Consider the following 17436-nt stretch of genomic DNA (forward strand, 5'->3'; position numbering starts at 1 on the left):
CAGACGTGATTCCTGGAGCCCAGCTTCTTCCCTCCCTTCCCTTCTTGCAAAACAGCAACACCTTAAAGTGTCATCAATTCAAAATGCCCTTTCATTTGAAATGGAAAGAGTGCTTTCTTTCACAAGCTGTTTGGAATCAGTCACCTCAATTCCAAGCAGAACAAGAGCCCCGCTGGCTGGTAGAACGCACTCCCGGCGGCGCCTCGGCCTGGAGGCTTTACTGTGGCACAACCTCCCAGTTTGCGCCTCAACGCTCCCCTTCCAGCACATCCCCCTGCTGAGGAGAATGGGACGCGGTGGGTGATCACTGAAACCGAACGCTGACCTCGTGCCAGGTGACGTCCCCGGGCAGTAGACAGCTGGAGGGGAGTTGTTTTTATACCAGGGTCTGTTCCGTGGACAATCTCAGCAGGAACAGCAGCGCGGGATAGGAGGCTTGTACACACGCTGCTCTGAGAACCCTTTCAGAACAACATGTCCTGCTACCACCTTCAAAGCAATAAAAATACTTAAAGCAAGACGGCGGGGAGGCCTAAAGCACACTGTCATTGGCAAAACAGGAGCAACAGAGCAGGAAAAAGAGTGAGTGACCGGCAACGGCCCTGCAGAGATCAGCCAGGAGGAGGGGGTCACCCAGGGGCCCCCAGACCAGGTCTTCTAGATCTGCTGGGCCAGCTGCCAAGGGAAGGACCAGGGCCCTGACAGCACTCCTGTGGGCACGGGTACAGGGAGGTCCCTGCAGCCTCGAGGTCATTGTCACTCTTGTCCCAATTCTGGCTGTGGGTTTCACCCTGGGAAGCTCCTTTGCTCACGCAGCAGTAACACGAGGTTCCTAACGATCCTTCATGAAAAGACAAGCCTAAGAGCAGGCTGTCAGCCTCTGTCCCTGAACGCGGACCAGAGGTGAGCACAGCTGACAGTCAGCGTCCGGCCCACAAAGTCACCAGGGAGAGGGGCTCCCAGGTTCTGTTCGGACGGGACTTTCAGTTGTATCTTGACAGACCGGGTCTCTGTCTTGTCGTGAAGAGTAATGACTGCCATCCCACCCAGCTGGACTGTGACAGACTTCAGGCCCTCGGCCTCAGGCACTCGGCCTCAGGCACTCAGCAGGTCCCTACCTCCGTTCCCACCATCAGTCAGCAGTGCCTCATTACTTAGTTGTTGGCCTCCAATCCAAAGCATATCAAATTTTCAAAATGCCCCACTCCGGAGTAAGATTTCTTTTTTCCTCTCTGCTTACTAGGCCAGGACTCTTTTTTCCTTTAGGTAGCTTATGGTTGAAGAAACAAAATATATGTGGGCAATCATTTAACCATAAGCAGCATAGAGAGGGCTGTGTTTGCCCACGGCCTTTAGGAATTCCAACGTAACCTGCCCAGGCACAGAAAGGACAAGTAAAGTGAGCCAGTTATAGGACTAATGAATGCACCCTGGATTTCTTCTAGAACTCTGGCCAAAGTGTCAGCCTGGGAACAGGCATACCTGCGATAAGCCCATCCTCTCCATGGACCGCAGCTCCTTATTGGAGGGGATCGTTGATACCTAAGGGTAGAGGCTATGACTCCATCTAAAAATCATAGCTCCTGGTGGGTGTGAGGAGATGTGCTGCCCTGGACATGCAGGAGGGGAGACAGCAATGCCACTTCCTCACCTCACCTCCGAGAGCCCTGCTCCCTCAGGAACTCTGAGGCACATCTGCGTAGGGTGGGGGTGTTGGTCCAATCCTGGGCCGCACGCCTGGAATTCCTACACTCCAATTTCTCTGGACTCAGCAAGCACCCTGGATTTTGAAGGGTAAGCAGCTGGGATGACTCCTGAGAAGCCAACACAGCCCCTGGCCTCCAGCACAGCAGCTCGGGGAACACAAACGCCTGGCTGGAATTTCCTTTTTATTGATCATTTTGGTAAGTTACAGACAGCAATAATTTATAATAGTCACATCTCATATACTTCAGTTGTCAGACAAACACAAAGACAGAAAATTAAAGCACAGCGAGTTCAAGGAGGAGGTTATTATAATACATCAGAGGAGTTAAAATTCAAAATACCCAAGACCCCACATACTAGACAAGACATATAGCTTAAAATTTCCCTATGAGCCTGAAATTACAAAATTTAGCAACTGCCTAAAACAAAGAATCACAAGTTCTATGTTCTCAAGGTAAGAAATAAGGAATGCTTTGGTAAATCATCTTCACTGTTGAAATATCTCTGCTCTGTCTCTTGAATGACTGTATATAAACACAAGCACAGCACGTATTTGAGAATAAGTCTCACAAACTTCTCTATTAGATTTTTCAAATATCTTTCCGTTTAGTCAATGAGAAAAACGATTCAGTCACTTGAAGTTTTAAAAAAATTAAAAGTATTTCCAGGGACTCTTCAAGCTGTCTCCAAAAGTATAAAATGGTATACCCTTTCAAAATCTGAAGCATTTGCCGTTTTTTCTGAGATAAACACAGGACGTGGAACTTGCTCTTTACGGAAACGCTCACTTGCCGCTGTGCACATGCAGCCTTAGAAAAGCGGTGAGCAGCTCACAGGGACCCTGGGACATCGGCGTCCTCAGCAGTCTGGACCGTGACCGCACGCACTGCCAGACCAGCCCCCATCCCGCTTGCGAGACCAGGCTCCCGGCACGTACTGACCCGTCACTCTTCGGTCTGTTCTTGCCTGGGGGATTCCAGCTCATTCAGTAAATCTCTGCCAGCTGCTCCAGCTTTTGAAGCAAAAAGAACTGCTCCCTGTTTAAAACCGAGGTTCTTCAAACTTCGGGCATAATCTGCATATATAGCAGAGATGAGTTTCTGTAAGCCACAGTTAAGGAAAAGAAGGGCAGAAAGAGATGTGATTACATCCACCATGCTCCCAAAGGCAGTGGGGCTACTCAGAGGGCCAAGGGGGCCCACGGGAGGGCAGCAGGGGACGAGAACAACACCGAGCATGGACACCTTTCCTGGGGGTGGGTGATTCCTGGTTGGAGGAGGCGAGGTCTCAATCTGCGATGTCACCCACTATACTTTCCAAGAGCTGAGTGTAAAGCATCTCCTTCTAGAAGACCGAGCTAACATCCTCCTAGACTATTTCAAAGCCTAACACGACTAAGGACTACAAAAAGAAAGACTCAAGTGCATACCCTCTGGCATCTGAAAGGCTGAGCGGTGGTGGTTTGGGGCAGATACAGCTTAGTGAGAGGCTCTGATTACAAAGCCTGCCTGGAGGTGTTGGGTTTCAGACAGCCCTGTTTCCTTGTGCTCTCACATTCCAAATGGCCCCTTCCAACTAGAGGCAACTTCACCAGTGCCTGGATATAGGACACTGAGTAAGTTCAAGTCCAGTTTCATTCTCTGTAACAAACAAAACATATATATACACACACGGAAGACCAAGTATCTGACATGTAGAAATGAGGCCACAATGTAGTAAGTCCAAGAGAAGATGTGATGAGAACAAGCGGGACTCAGCAAACACGAGCAACTGGGAGCTGTCTCCTCAAGCCCAATCCTTTCAAAGAAAACCCTGTGACTCAAGTGGTGTTGGCAGTGGGCCACTGTGACCCGCCTGCATGACGTGTATCTTTGAGGTGCCATGTCTGGTTCCAATTAGACTGCACTCTGGATAACAATGTCTTTTTTATTTATTCCAGAATGTATATTCCAGATAAATATATACATTTTATTCTATGGAGTGCATTCTTTTAAATAGTACTATTTTATTTTTATTTATTTATTTATTTATTTTTTTAAAAGATTTTATTTATTTATTCGACAGAGATAGAGACAACCAGTGAGAGAGGGAACACAAGCAGGGAGAGTGGGAGAGGAAGAAGCAGGCTCATAGCAGTGAAGCCTGATGTGGGGCTCGATCCCACAATGCCGGGATCACGCCCTGAGCCGAAGGCAGACGCTTAACCGCTGTGCCACCCAGGCGCCCCTAAATAGTACTATTTTAAAGTAGCAGGCTCCTACATACCTGTCCTAAATTATTTCCTTTAAGTTCAAACACCTTCACAAAACTTGGAGTCCCGTCCCTTCACAGCCCCTCCGCGTCCCCATCATCTTAGAGCCGATGCCAGCGACGCACCCATCTTCTTCCTGATCCTCTCTCATTTCTCCCTCTTTTCTGACTTCGGCCAATCTGAGTATGGATGGTCCCTGATATAATACAGCTCTTGCCCAGGCAGTATGACTAAGAGGAACCCACTCGTGCCGTCTGCCTCCTCCTTGGCATAATCATCCCAGCAAAGGATATCTGTGTCCTCGGTGACTCCGACGGCGCCGTACTTGAGACAAGCTTCCACAAACAAGGCAGCTCTATCGAAGTGTCTCATGCTGCTCAAGAGAACAAAGTGAGTTGGGCTTTGTGATTTACGGCACGCGGGGCAGACCCACCCGAGGGGTTATTTCCGTATAAAGACTTGTACCCATTCTCCCTGGAAACCTGAGTGCCAGTAAGTTACACTAGACTTTTCCAAGCCCCGGCTCATAGAGGAAAGCAAGGGACAATACTCATGTCCCTAACCCCAGGCTCCTTCTTTTTTTTTTTTTTTTTAAGATTTTATTTATTTGTTTGAAAGAGAGTGAGCGAGCAGGGGGAGAAACAGAGGAGAAGGGACAAGCAGACTCCATCCTGATGTGGGGCTCGATCTCACCACACTGAGACCATGGCCTGAGCAGAAATCACAAGTTGGATGCTTAATCCGACTGAGCTGCCCCGGCACCCCAGCCCCAGGCTCTTTCTAATTAATATTTACAAAAAGTGTGACACAGTTGAAATACACACAAATCTACAGAGATAGGACAAGTATCCATGTACCCACTGTCCAGATTTAACAAGGAGTCTTTTGCCATATTTGCCTCAACCTTAGTTTTTAAATAAATAAAATTTCTCCTAAGTGATAGTGTTATTTTCGAAGGGGACATCTCACACTGGCAACGCTCTCTGTCATCCTTCCTACTGCTCTCTGGCCTTCATCTTAGTTGTTCTAGTCAAAGCTGAATTCTCTGAAGACTTCTTTTATGTTCTTTTTAAATAGCTACTTGTTAGGTTTGTGAGTATACTGGTAGGAAAATAAAGCTCCTAGACCAAATGAAGATGACTAAACATGGACTATGGACTGTTCCTTTCCCCGTAGAATTTTTTTTTTTTTTTTATAAACCTAAAAGGTAAGCTTCTCCTTTCACTCCACACAGTGAGTGTTCCATCCATTCAGCAGAGTCTCCAGAGAGCACGAAGCGCTCTGGGTGTACCTGTGAAGTGTCTCAGCCACACTGAAAAAGCAGCCCAGAGAGAGGAGGACCAGGAGGGCCTTTGACTTCTGGTTGACTTGTGGAGAGCAAAGGTGGTCAACCCACCGCTTTAAAACATCGGCGCACTCTTCAGAACTTAAACGGACCTGAGAAAGACGCCCACGTTAAAAACAAAGACATCCTGCACTATACAAGGAAAACTATGACATAATCAACATGGGATTTGTTCCTGTGAAACCAATGCTAGGCTTGGCTTTGCTAGCGCACGCCTGACCTTGCAGCTTACCATGAAGAGCAGTGGTGACAACCCAAGCCTGCAGAGCTACGGACCTGGCAACACCTCGGGGCTGGAGTCTGGGCTCACACCCCAGCACCCCAGCAGGGCAAGGGGCCAGCTGCTTTCCTTTAATTGCTACCAAAGCAATCCATTGCTCCATAAGAAGAAAAGTAATTTACACTCATCAAGAACCAGAGCCTTAGACGTGCAAGAAAATATTTGCATAGCAGCTGTGCAGCCAAAAAACTGCTTCTAAATCATGAGTCCACAGTTCAAGACTGAACTCTCTACCCCATGAGTCCACAGTTCAAGACTGAACTCTCTACCCCAAACGCTCAAGGCACCTCACGCAACCACCTACTTTTGCAAGCCATGCCGCCCGATTCCACTCGCCGTATGTCTGCAGGTAGCGGCAGGCGTCTGCGGCTTTGTCTATCAGGCAGAGCAGCTGCACCCCCTCTGGAAGACAAAACGACAGCCCCGCAGGTGACACCGTGGCCCCTCTCTGCCAAATCACCACGAAGGAAAACCACTGTGTGACTGCATCTGCTTTTGTGCCTTTTATACGCACCGCAGACACTCGTGACTGAAATTGTCACACAAAACACAAGAGAGTTTTACAATGTTGCCCCTCAAGTCAGGAGGGCAGCAGCACCGCTCCAGTCCCGACGGCAAACCGGGAACGTGCGGGCTCGTGGCGCTCTCACTGCGTCAGCCTGCCCGGCCCAGCTTCGTCCCACTCGCGCCTGCTGTCTTGGTGACTGGGACGACTGCCCCTTTCACACATGACGTGGGTTCTGCTTCAGATGATTAAATGATGCGGTCACCATGCAAGTAGCTAGCCACAATCCTCCTATTTCTCTCCGGCATATAGAGAAAAGAAAAGAACTATCTAAATAATCAAAAGCCTTGCTGGGAACGGGCCTGATTTTCCAGAGGACCGGCAAGGACAGCCCAAGGCGCGCCTTACCTGCCAGCTTGCCGTTGGCGATCATGTTAGTTGCGACCAGCTTAATGGTGCTCTGGGAGGGGCCTGAGGAGGTGACAGTGGTGACCAAACAGGCTTTCAGGGAGTCACAATAATAATGCTGGTTATCTGCACTTGTTTCCAATAGCAACTGCACAGCTCTGTCTGTCTAATGAGAGAAAGAGTTCTTCTAATTATGAGGCCGTTTTCTTCCAACAAATCTTACTGCACTCATAATCTGAAACACTGAAGTTATAGCTTAGAGAATTCAGAACTTGCTTGTCAATGCTTTGTTTACACATACAGAAAGTGAACAGTGTGCTCCTGCGTCTTTGGAACACAAGTAAAACCAGAGTCTGGTTTACACAGACGCTCCAGAAAACTGCTTCCTCTAGCTCTGCATCAGTCAATCCAGAGACACCAAACCAAACCAGTCAGCTCTCATCTGATCTTATGTAGCCAGAATTCCAAGCTAGTCAACCACGGATTTTTGCTTTCTCACAAGGTTTGTTAGTGTTATTTTGAAATAAAGCCTACATTTACATGTACACTTTCAGGGAAGCACTATGATCTACCAATCCACCTGTGTGCGTGTGCACGTGTGCGTGTGTGTGATCTACACGAGGCTCTGAAAATCCTAATCCACCGGCAACTCCACGAAACACGAAGAGTTGTTAAAAACTGACGTACTTGACCCAAGAGAAGTAGCTGGTCTGTACATTTCCTGGTATGATCGTAAGTTGACCGTTTTACTTCCTGGAGATTAACCCTTTCCAGCTGAAATTTCTAGAGTAGAAAAAAAAAAAGAGAAAATTGAGTCTGGATTCTAAGACTTGAGTTAAATTTTACTATATTTAATAAAATCCTTTTATAAATATTATTTTGACTTCTGAGGTTATTAAATAATCAACTTCATAGAAATCCAACAATGTAATAAGAATTTGATTAGAAAAATGGTGAAACGATTCTCATTTGTGTGCGAGTTTGCCCGTTTACAGAAGCCGGCCCTTAGAGTACTGAGGTGAAAACACTCTAAAAGTACCTTTTTATACACAGAATAAATTCAAATCAAGTGAGAGAATTATTTGTTATTTATAGAAAATAAAATGAGAGAATAAAAATGAATCTTCTAAGTTAACAATTTTAAGACAAAGAAAAAAATACAGACTTAATAGTAAAATTCTAATGTGTATTAAAAAACTTGATAAGCATTTATGAGCTTTTCAAGTCCTGAGTTAGGCCTTTTTTATGCAGACGTGCCAACCGACTCATTTCTATTATGTGGACCTTCACTTAGCTGGAAAGTTTTCTAACTAAAGGTTTTTTTGTTTTTTTTAAATTTATTCATTTGACAGAGAGAGAGCGCAAGCAGGGGGAGCAGCAGGCAGAGGGAGAAGGAGAAGCAGGCTCCCCAATGAGCAGAGAGCCTGACGTGGGGCTCAATCCCAGGACTATGGGATCATGACCTGAGCCAAAGGCAGATGCTTAACCGACTGAGCCACCCAGGTGCCCCTAGCTGGAAAGTTTTCTAAAGTTAAGATACTTACAAAGACATGTCATCAAGATGGGAGCTTTAAAGAGTTTAATACATGAAAAATAATACCTGAAAATAGGCATTTTCACAGAGTATATCATAACATATATCCAGCGGGTTGTTCACTTTGCCCCGAGGCACGGTTTCTTTAGAGCCTGGGGTGCCCGCTGGCTTTTCCTGGGACAAGCTGTGCAGGTAGTGGGCAGCAACGGTCCAGAAGTGCAGCTCTGACTCATCGCCGTAAAGCCTGGGAAGGGTGACACCAAAGTTCCACTGAGCGCACACAGCAGATGTGGCGTGGACAGGGGCTCCCCACAGAAGCCTCAAGGACCAGGAGCACAGCGCTGTCGTATGAAAGACCATCTGGGACACTGGCCTATGCCTGGCAGGGTGACAGAGGAAGCAGCCCGTTCTCCAGCCCTGTTACTAGGTCTCAGACAACCCAGGCGCCTGAGGGCACAGCCCCTTCACACCCAGACCCCCTCTGTGCTGTGTTGACCTCAACACGATGGTCCCAAGGCCTGGGCAATGATTCACCCGCCTTGTCATCAGCACACACACCTTTCAATCTGGACCACAGCTTCACATTAAGGAAGAAGTTCCTCCAGGAAAACTGGCTAAATAAGGTCTGGAAACAACTCCAATTTATTCTCTGGGGAATGTATGGAAATGTCTTTTTTTGTAAGTGACAACTCTACCATTTGGTGAGGAAGTACAGATTATTGCTTCTAAATATAACTTATTGGTATAATTAAAGACATACCCTTTGTAGATGATATTTTAAAACACAAATTTTAAAAAGTTGTCTGTAGGAGGCAGCCTTTTCAGTAGAGAAGGCCTGGATCTCACATTAAAAATGTAATTTTTTCCCCTATTTGTATTTCTACTTTCAAAATAACTGTAAAGCAAATCTAAAGGGTGAACTGGTATGTTGTTCTAAAATCTAAAAGAATTTCTTTGGTTTTAACTAAAAACCCTTAAGAAGAGAACTGAGTTCATCTGAAATTCTGTCTCTTACATAGAACACTGAGTGTTACCTTGACACAAGCAGACATCGCTGCAGGAGAGTGAATTCTGGATCAAGCAAGAGTTTCTTGATGTCACTGCAAACAGGAATCCAGACAAAGGCAAGGCAAAAATTTTTAATCAAACAAGAAAGGAGATAAACCAATATACTCTTGAAAGGGGAAATCCACTCAAAATTGTTAATCTACTTAAAGTTTTGCTATTCTTGATATGTTGTGTTCTTTTTGAACTAGTTAGTATGTTTAGAACTGACAAAGGAAGTCACTTTGCTGTGACCCTGAAATGACAAACGCTTTCAAAAGGCTTACAGTGTGTCTAGGCCTAGAGAACTGGTACCGGTCAGCCACCACAGGGGGGTGAGGCTCTGACTCTGGCTTCCATTCTTGCAACAGTTCAACTCATGGTTATGAAAACATGAATAGCTGCCTAACTACAGGAACAAGAATGTCACTGTTGGTAAAATAATTTTGCTACTCATCAGAAACAGTATACACTTGAGAAGAGACAGATTCAGAAACTATTCCAAAAAATAAAATATTTAAGGAAGAAAGGCATGTTTTTATAAATTGATATTCCTGAAATAGCCACATACAGAATATTCATAAATCAGGGGAGGAAAGATGCTCTTTAAATCTTATCCACTTAAACACAAATGTTAACTTTTGGATACAGAAAACAATAATTATTTTGAATCTGGCATCAATAAAACATGGTAAATTTATTAAATATTGTGATTACATGTGACAGATTCTACGATTGCAAAAATGTATTCTGTTTTACCAAGAACTCGTGGACCCCTATTTTTCTGTTTCCTTTGCAATATTATTCCCAATATGTACTTTTAAATGCTCTTGGCTCTAGGAAACACATTAATTTCTTAGAATTGTGCACACACAGCACCTGACACGGAGAACTTATTTTAGAAAAGGCAGCTGCCCAGAAGAACCGCGCTGTGCACGGCCTCTACCTTGAGGCTTCGTGGGGGCGTCTGTGGTAGAGGCAGGCTGAGCCACAGGGATGCTCGCACCGCAGCTTTCGCTCCTGCCCTGACGCGGGACCACAGCCATCTAACACTGAGGAACGTGGTGAAGGCAGATGCTGTCACCGTAACTATTAAATAACTACGTTTTCTACAATGCAAAGATTCTCAAAGGAAACGAGCCTCTGTGAATAGAATGGTCTCTCCTTGGGCTACTCACATTTTCTAAAACACAACTTACTTTAACTTCAAAAGCCTAAATGATTCTATTTTCTTTCTCATAGTCGTATCCTCTACTAAAACATAGCTGGGGTGCTTACTTCGACAATGAATTCAGCTGCTCTTGAAGGAGATTCTTTATTTCTTCATTTTCTGGATAATCACTGTACAGAAAAGATTTTGAATAAGCTCATTCTCTCTTCACTAACAACCATGCATTTCTTCACCAGAAAAAAGTTGTGTCAATATAGAAATAATGTCTTTGCAGTCCCTGGGTTAAAAAGCTGGTTACAGACTAAACGGCAGCTACTCAAGAACCCACAACCACCTTTCATGTCTGCTTTTATCTTATTTAGTTAAAACAATGAAATGAGTAAAGAACGTCTCTCTGGCTTTCGAGAAACCAGAAAATTTATCAGTGGGTTCTCCAAACGATCATGCTTAGATTCATGTTAATAAGAAACCTAGCAATGACTAAAGGGGTTTGTCCTTTCTGCTCTGCAAAATGGACATTCATTTCTCCCAGTAGATACTTCTTGGAAAGCAGATACCTCATCACATTATTTTTTGTATTCCCCTAACCCATGCCTTTCTGTGCACTCCACATGGCGGAAGTTCAGTAACACTTGTGGGTTTAACTAATAACCACTAATAATAGTTACTGCGAATATATTTTTGTAATGAGGCAGGCAGTGAGATTCATAAAACAGAAAATATCTCTGCAGTAAACTCATTACTGCCACTTTTTTAAAACAGATTTTATTTATTTAAGAGAGAGAAAGAGAGAGCAAGCGAGCACTGAAGGAGGAGCAGAGGAAGAGGGACAAGCGGACTCCGTAGAGCCCGATGCGGGGCTCCATCCCAGGACCCTGAGATCATGATCTGAGCTGAAATCAAGAGCTGGTCCCTTAACTGACTAAGCCACCCAGGCGCCACTCTTACTGCTTTTAAAAGGAATTTGAAGCCTGGCCTCGAATTCCTCTGGGCCTAAGTGGCCCTCTTCACACTCATTGTGCCATACCTGTGTTCACACTACAGACGCCAAGAGCAGCTCACGCACCCCAGCTCCCCACGCCCGCCTGCTCCCGACGCCCAGACAGACAGATGAAGGATTCTTTCAGCGCGTCTGCTGTCTCTGCCTCAGCCTGTTCCTACGGTTCCAATCCTTTTAAATCCTAGAGTACAGGCGCCTGCTGGTTACATGGGTGCCCTTCAACCCCAACCAAATTAAGGAAGGAAAATAAAAATGGCAAAAACTTACACCTGAGAAATGTCCAAAGAATACTGTCCGTTCCACGGCTGGTGTAATAAGAAAGCTTTCAAGGCAAGGGAGGCCCTTGGAACAAGGAGATAGGGGCACCACACAGGCTCTAGATAAAAATAAAAAAAATTAAGTAAGTTCTTTCTTTTAATAAAATAGAATTTTATAGTTTTACTGTGAAGCGTCAGCTATAGCAGTTTACAGGGAAGTCAACAGGAACAAAGCATTAATCTGGTGACAACTGAGAGCGTATATTCAGTGTCATCACTGCTTAAAGACAAACAGGCTAAGAGTGGAGAGATTCTCTTCAAACTGATTAATAGCTCTTTCTTCCCCTTTAAAATTTAAGTGTCCTGTATGGTATAAAAACACTGATCCTACGTTAATAAAAGGTTCAATGCAATGACTCAACAGATATTAATAAAGCTTATTATTTTAAAATACTAAAAATATTTACCTGCATCATCTTATACCATTTGTTTATACCATTTGTTATCTTTGCTTTTCGGAGACTATTCAACTAACACAGCCCATCAACCTGAGCTTGTCACTAGAGGGATCAGGTCACCTCCCATCAGAGGCATCCTCAGGTCTCACTCACAAGGGCAGCTCTTATCTCCCTAGACTGTGGGCTCCAGCCTCCCCTACATGCAGCAGTGGGCTTACGCAGGACATAGTAAACAAGATTTGCTTCTTTTTCAACATGTTCTAATGCAAGGAAGCAGAAGACCCAAAGGTCCCAGTGCCCAGGCAGCTGTGCTGTTGCCACCTTACATAGCCCCACCCCGTCAGACACTCGACCTGATCAGAGTTCTTTAGGACTAATTAATTTTACCTAATTAAACTTAATTAATTTTAACTAACTTAAATTTAAAAATTAATACTTGATTCAGTCATTGGATAACTTTTAAGTCTACTCAGGAATACATAACTACTTTTTCAGTTATCAATTTTATAAAATCTAAACACGGCTTAAATATTTCTGCTGTAAATGTGTCCCCTAAATTGATCCATGTTCTTTTTTTTTTTAAAGATTTATTTGACACAGAGAGAGAGAGAGAGAGCAAGGAGGGGGAGAAGCAGGCAGAGGGTGAGGGAGAAGCAGGCTCCCTGCTAAGCAGGGAGCCCAATGTGGGGCTCGATTCCAGGACCCTGGGATCAGGACCTGAGCCAAAGGCAGCCTGCCTAATGACTGAGCCACCCAGGTGCCCCATGATCCGTGTTCTAATGTTAAATACACCCTGGATTTTGAAAACCAAGCATTCAAAACTGTGAAATATCTCATTAGTAATTTTTAATACTGACTATATGTTGAAATGATAAAACCCTGGATATACTGGGTTAAATAAAATTTTTATTAAGATTAATTTCATCTATTTACTTTTTTATAGTTCATACCAGAAAATGTAAACATATATGGCTCACATTACATTTCTGTTAGACGGTACGGCTTTAGAAAACATCCTTCCATGTAGTTAGATAAGTATTAAATCATAGATAAAATATCTTATGTGGACTTTTCAATTTCAGAGTCAGAAAATGGTCAGAAATATTTCTAATACTATTTTTTTTTGCACCCAAGAGTTTTAATATTGATTCATTAAAATCAATGCAGTCCATATTCAGAGGTCCATATTCAGAGGTCCTCCTTTACTCCCTATCCTGAGAGCTATATTCTGCCTGCACTGGCTTCTCATGTCTCCTGAGTCTCCCTTAATCTTGAACAGTCCTCTCCCCTTTTTGTGTTTGGTCTTACACAATGTTTTCATTTTTGAAAAGTCCTGGTCTGTTCAATGTCCTAGGAAATGATCTCTATGGAGCATCAGACTCAGGCTAAACATTCTGGGCAACACCACGCCACAGGAGATGTTGCGTACTTCCCACTGCATCCGACCAGAGCAAGCATGTTAGTGGGCCTCCCGGTAACACTAAATCTGATCATCTAGTTAAGGTGAACTCCTGGGCTCTCTTGTAGTCAGGGCACCTTTTTCCTCTTTAGAATTATGGTGAGATACCGTGAGACCGAATTTCCTATTCCCTAACACCCTTCCACCCAGTGATCTGACACTCACGAATGATCCTGGCTTGATCCTAATTATTCCATTAGGAATTGGAATTGATGATTTTCTATCACTCTGTCTACATTTATCAACTGGCATTCTTCTGTAAATATGAGCTTTCCCTTCCTGCCCAGGCCCCTTCCTCTTTCTCTGTGAATACTACTATGGAATAATGGATTTAAAAAAAAAAAGTCCAACACTGTTATCAATACAACTGTTATTCTTTGCAATGCTCAGACTGCCTCCAATTTGGCAGTGGAAGCCTCTAACTGCTAGTTCCTGTATGTTTGTGACGAGGCCTCACTGGTTTTTCGATTCCTTCCTTAGTTCCTGGCACCACAAAATGTTCCAGACTCATCTTGCAGCTTTCTTGCCTCTGTCCTGGAATAAACTGTCCAAGGAGCCCTGGTTCTTTTTAGTCAAGAAACAGAATTTACAAACCAAATCTGGGTGCTAAGAGTGCTGCTCACTGCCATTGAAATGTCATTGCTTCTATGCCTGAAATCAGTACACAGAGCCAGGAAATACGGAAATAACATTTAAAGTCATGAATTTATACTGGTATCTTCCAATTCAGATCCACCCTGGGAGGGTTCTTCCTCCTCACCCCCCACTCCACATCTGTATCTCCCTCTTCCCTCAGTAGGAACCCGGTTCCCCTAAATTGCAATTCATTTACTAGTTTGTTCCAGCCAATAATATGCACAAAACTGTTTCAGAATGACTAGTGCCAACTACTCAACCTGAAGTCCTCACAGCTCTTTGTCCTCAGGATATGAACCACTAAGGGGCACAGGGAGAGCTCTGCATTTCCGTTATGTGAACTATTCTTACCAATTTGTTATACGGTTAGGTTCAATGGTCTCTTTAATTTCAGGGTTTGCTTTTTCTTTCATCCTTCTTGTTTTCATTATACAGTTAACCTTTGAACAACATGGGTTTGAACTGTGCAGATCCACTTATAGATGATTTTTTTTCAATAAATACAGCACTGTACTATAAATGTATTTTCTTACAATTTGAAATTATTATGATTTTATGAAAATCTCTTATGATTTTAATAACTTTCTTTTCTTTACCTTACTTTATAAGAATACAGCATGTAATGCATATAATATACAAACTATGTGTTGACTTATTTATGTCATCGGTAAGGCTTCCAGCAACGGTAGGAAGTAGGCCATTAGGAAAGTTTCTGGTCGTGAAGTTATACTCGGATTTTCAAGTGTGTAAGGGGCAAAGGCTCTAACCCCATGTTGTTCAAGTCTGTATTTTTTGAATATGTACAACATTTAAATGACTCAAAAGCTGAAACTATATTAGTATAGTCATTGAGGTTTCACCCCATCCCCATTCTTTCAATCTTTCTGTCTACCTTCTATCAATAATCATTTTTTTTAGTTCTTGGATTATTCTGGGTTTTTGTTTTGTTTTATAAAATAAGCGAACACACATGTAGGCTATACACTTTTACACTTGCATTTTTCACGTGTACCTACCCTATCACTGCACATCAGTTCACAGATAGTCCTCATTCTACTTTAGTGCTGCAGACTATTCCATTGTGCAGATGTTTCCAAATTTATTCTTTCCCCAATTCTGCTATGGTCACATATAAGGATGGCCAAGTTAAGATAAATTCTTAGTAGTGGAATTGCTGATTATAAAGGTAAATATACAGGCAGCTTTGTTAAGTACTGCCAAATCCCTTCCTATAGGAACTACTCCATGAGCACTGCATGAGAATACTTGTTTCCTCAGACTTGCAAGAGCATGTTTTCAAGCTCTTGAATTTTTGTTAATCTGATAGTTGAGAAGCACTTTATTAGTGTAGTTTTAATTTGTATTTTTCTTATTATGAATAAAGTTGAGCATCTTTTCATATAATTAAGGGCCACTTGTATATATTTTCTTCTTCTCTGTGGACAGTCTATTAAAGACTTGCAAATACCTCCTCCCAGGTTATCATTTATATTTTGCTTTGCTTATAGTTTCTGCTGCTATGAAAGGTTTTTTTTTGAATTTTCTAATCAAATTTATCTTTTACATCCAGATTATAAAGGGAAGAATGTACCTGGTAAGAATGAGACTCACTTACATACCTAGAGAACCATTAAAACCAGCACTAGAAAGGATAAAGGTGGGTTTACTTAGCATGCTCTCTCTACTCATCCTTACTAGATGACAACCACGGAACTCTCCAGCTCTCAAGCTGGGCCCTGTCATTTTCAGACAGTAGTGGCTGCTAGCATTAGGTTACAGAATGTTTGGAAATAAGTCAATGTTAGGGGACAAAAGCTTAATAGTACAAATTAAGCTTGGAAACAGAGAAAGTTTCCATGCTATGTGTAGTTTCTTAATCAATGGACAGTGAAAAGACACAAGAGAATGTTCTTAGAAAGCAGCACTCCAGAGTTTTCATGTAACGTGAGCAAGACAACAATGACCAAGCCAGAATACACTGAGGGAAAAGTCTAATTTTTAAAAACAAATGTGTTATTTCTCCAAAACAAAGCACTGCTGATCGCATCCCAATGAGCATGAATAAACTGGAAGTGAACTCTATTCCCTCCTACCTTCAAATGAATTTAGATCTTTCTTCTCAAAGGCAAAGCTCAGCCATGAAAAAGTAATAGGTGATCGTCTCCCAGCTGGAGAAACTCACCTACAAGAGCTCACTCACTTCCGGAAATTACAATTAGAATGAAAAGGTAGTTGGCATCACTGCTACTTCTCTCCCACACATTCTGCTGAGTCTGGGCTACAGCTACCGGAGGTGTTAAACAGAAACACACCCAGACTGTTGGCTGCCTATGTGACAGCAGTGCAGAAAATGAGGAACTGAAGAGCCAAGAAGCACAGTAGCAAAACTGCTCCTTCCCCACCTGCAGGTGGCACATGGCATGGAGAGCAGGCAGTCTGGGAGGGAGAGGACCCTGCCTGCGTGATTTCGTCACTGTGATGAATGGGGGGGGGGGGGAGAAGGGAGACAAGGGACACGACTGACATTTTGGGCAAGACCATTCCTCATTGTCCAGGCTGTCGCCTGCACTGCATGCTGTTTAGTAACCCCAGACGCACCTGCACATCCTGACACATTTCCAAATAGCCCAGATGAAAACCACTGGGAATGAGCGGAAAGCAGAGGCAGACGAAGACGTAAGGTCTGTGCATAAATCTGATTGCAGAAAGCTTCTTTCTGTGCGTGCTCCCTTAGGAAAAGCGTGTTGTTCGGTACTGGCCTGAGCAGCAGTGAGGAAGTTGGACTGGACAGTCTCTAACACCCCGCGGATACTATGTAAAGCGTGTGGAAACCTCACCAAACTGGAATGCTATTAAACAAGTCTCATCCTCTTGGACTCCTTCTAGAGGCCGCTAAAAAAAGTATTATGATTTTTTTAATGCTGTTTCATGACTCTGATAAATAAGGCAGCAGACAAGAAGGGTTCTCCAACTCAAAAACAGGGGTCTTCATCTTCTACACCTGTCTGACCTTCTCCTTTACTGAGGTGGGGAGGGCTGTGACAAATGTAAACACAGGTGCGGAGGGGGAGGAAGTGGGCCATCTAAGCTGTTCTAAGAAAACTGGCAGACTTGTACCGGTATTTTAGAATATTCTCTACTTGTTATTAAGGAGAATTAAAGAAAATTTATTAAATATATCACTGCATATGACCTAAAATGGTTTTTATCCCATATCAATAAGTCCAAACTCTATTTCTAATTCCCCAGAATAAAAACATATCAGACATATTTTTCTGAGACTAAGTCAGCATGTAACTGGAGATAAACACATAGACACCTTTTTGCTAACCCCATAGTTACACACACCACCAGTTTTTACTCTTTAACATGTATCAAATG

The 17436-nt window shown here is 43.4% G+C and overlaps 1 protein-coding gene across 1 annotated transcript in view; it reads right to left on the minus strand.

Moving 5' to 3' along the window:
- Nucleotides 1–1872: 1872 nt before the first annotated feature.
- Nucleotides 1873–17436, minus strand: part of WDR11 (WD repeat domain 11) — a 59334-nt gene continuing 43770 nt past the window's right edge. The window contains exons 20-29 of the mRNA XM_008685206.2: nt 11513–11621; nt 10353–10415; nt 9065–9130; nt 8097–8274; nt 7184–7279; nt 6497–6662; nt 5888–5985; nt 5250–5395; nt 4252–4331; nt 1873–2809 (exon numbers count right to left, since the gene is read on the minus strand). Coding sequence (XP_008683428.2) covers nt 2652–2809; nt 4252–4331; nt 5250–5395; nt 5888–5985; nt 6497–6662; nt 7184–7279; nt 8097–8274; nt 9065–9130; nt 10353–10415; nt 11513–11621 — 1160 coding nt within the window. The 3' untranslated portion in view covers nt 1873–2651. The remainder of the gene's footprint in view (nt 2810–4251; nt 4332–5249; nt 5396–5887; nt 5986–6496; nt 6663–7183; nt 7280–8096; nt 8275–9064; nt 9131–10352; nt 10416–11512; nt 11622–17436) is intronic.

This window comes from Ursus maritimus, unplaced genomic scaffold, assembly GCF_017311325.1.
Source record: "Ursus maritimus isolate PB19 unplaced genomic scaffold, ASM1731132v1 scaffold_7, whole genome shotgun sequence".
NCBI classification, from domain to species: domain Eukaryota; kingdom Metazoa; phylum Chordata; class Mammalia; order Carnivora; family Ursidae; genus Ursus; species Ursus maritimus.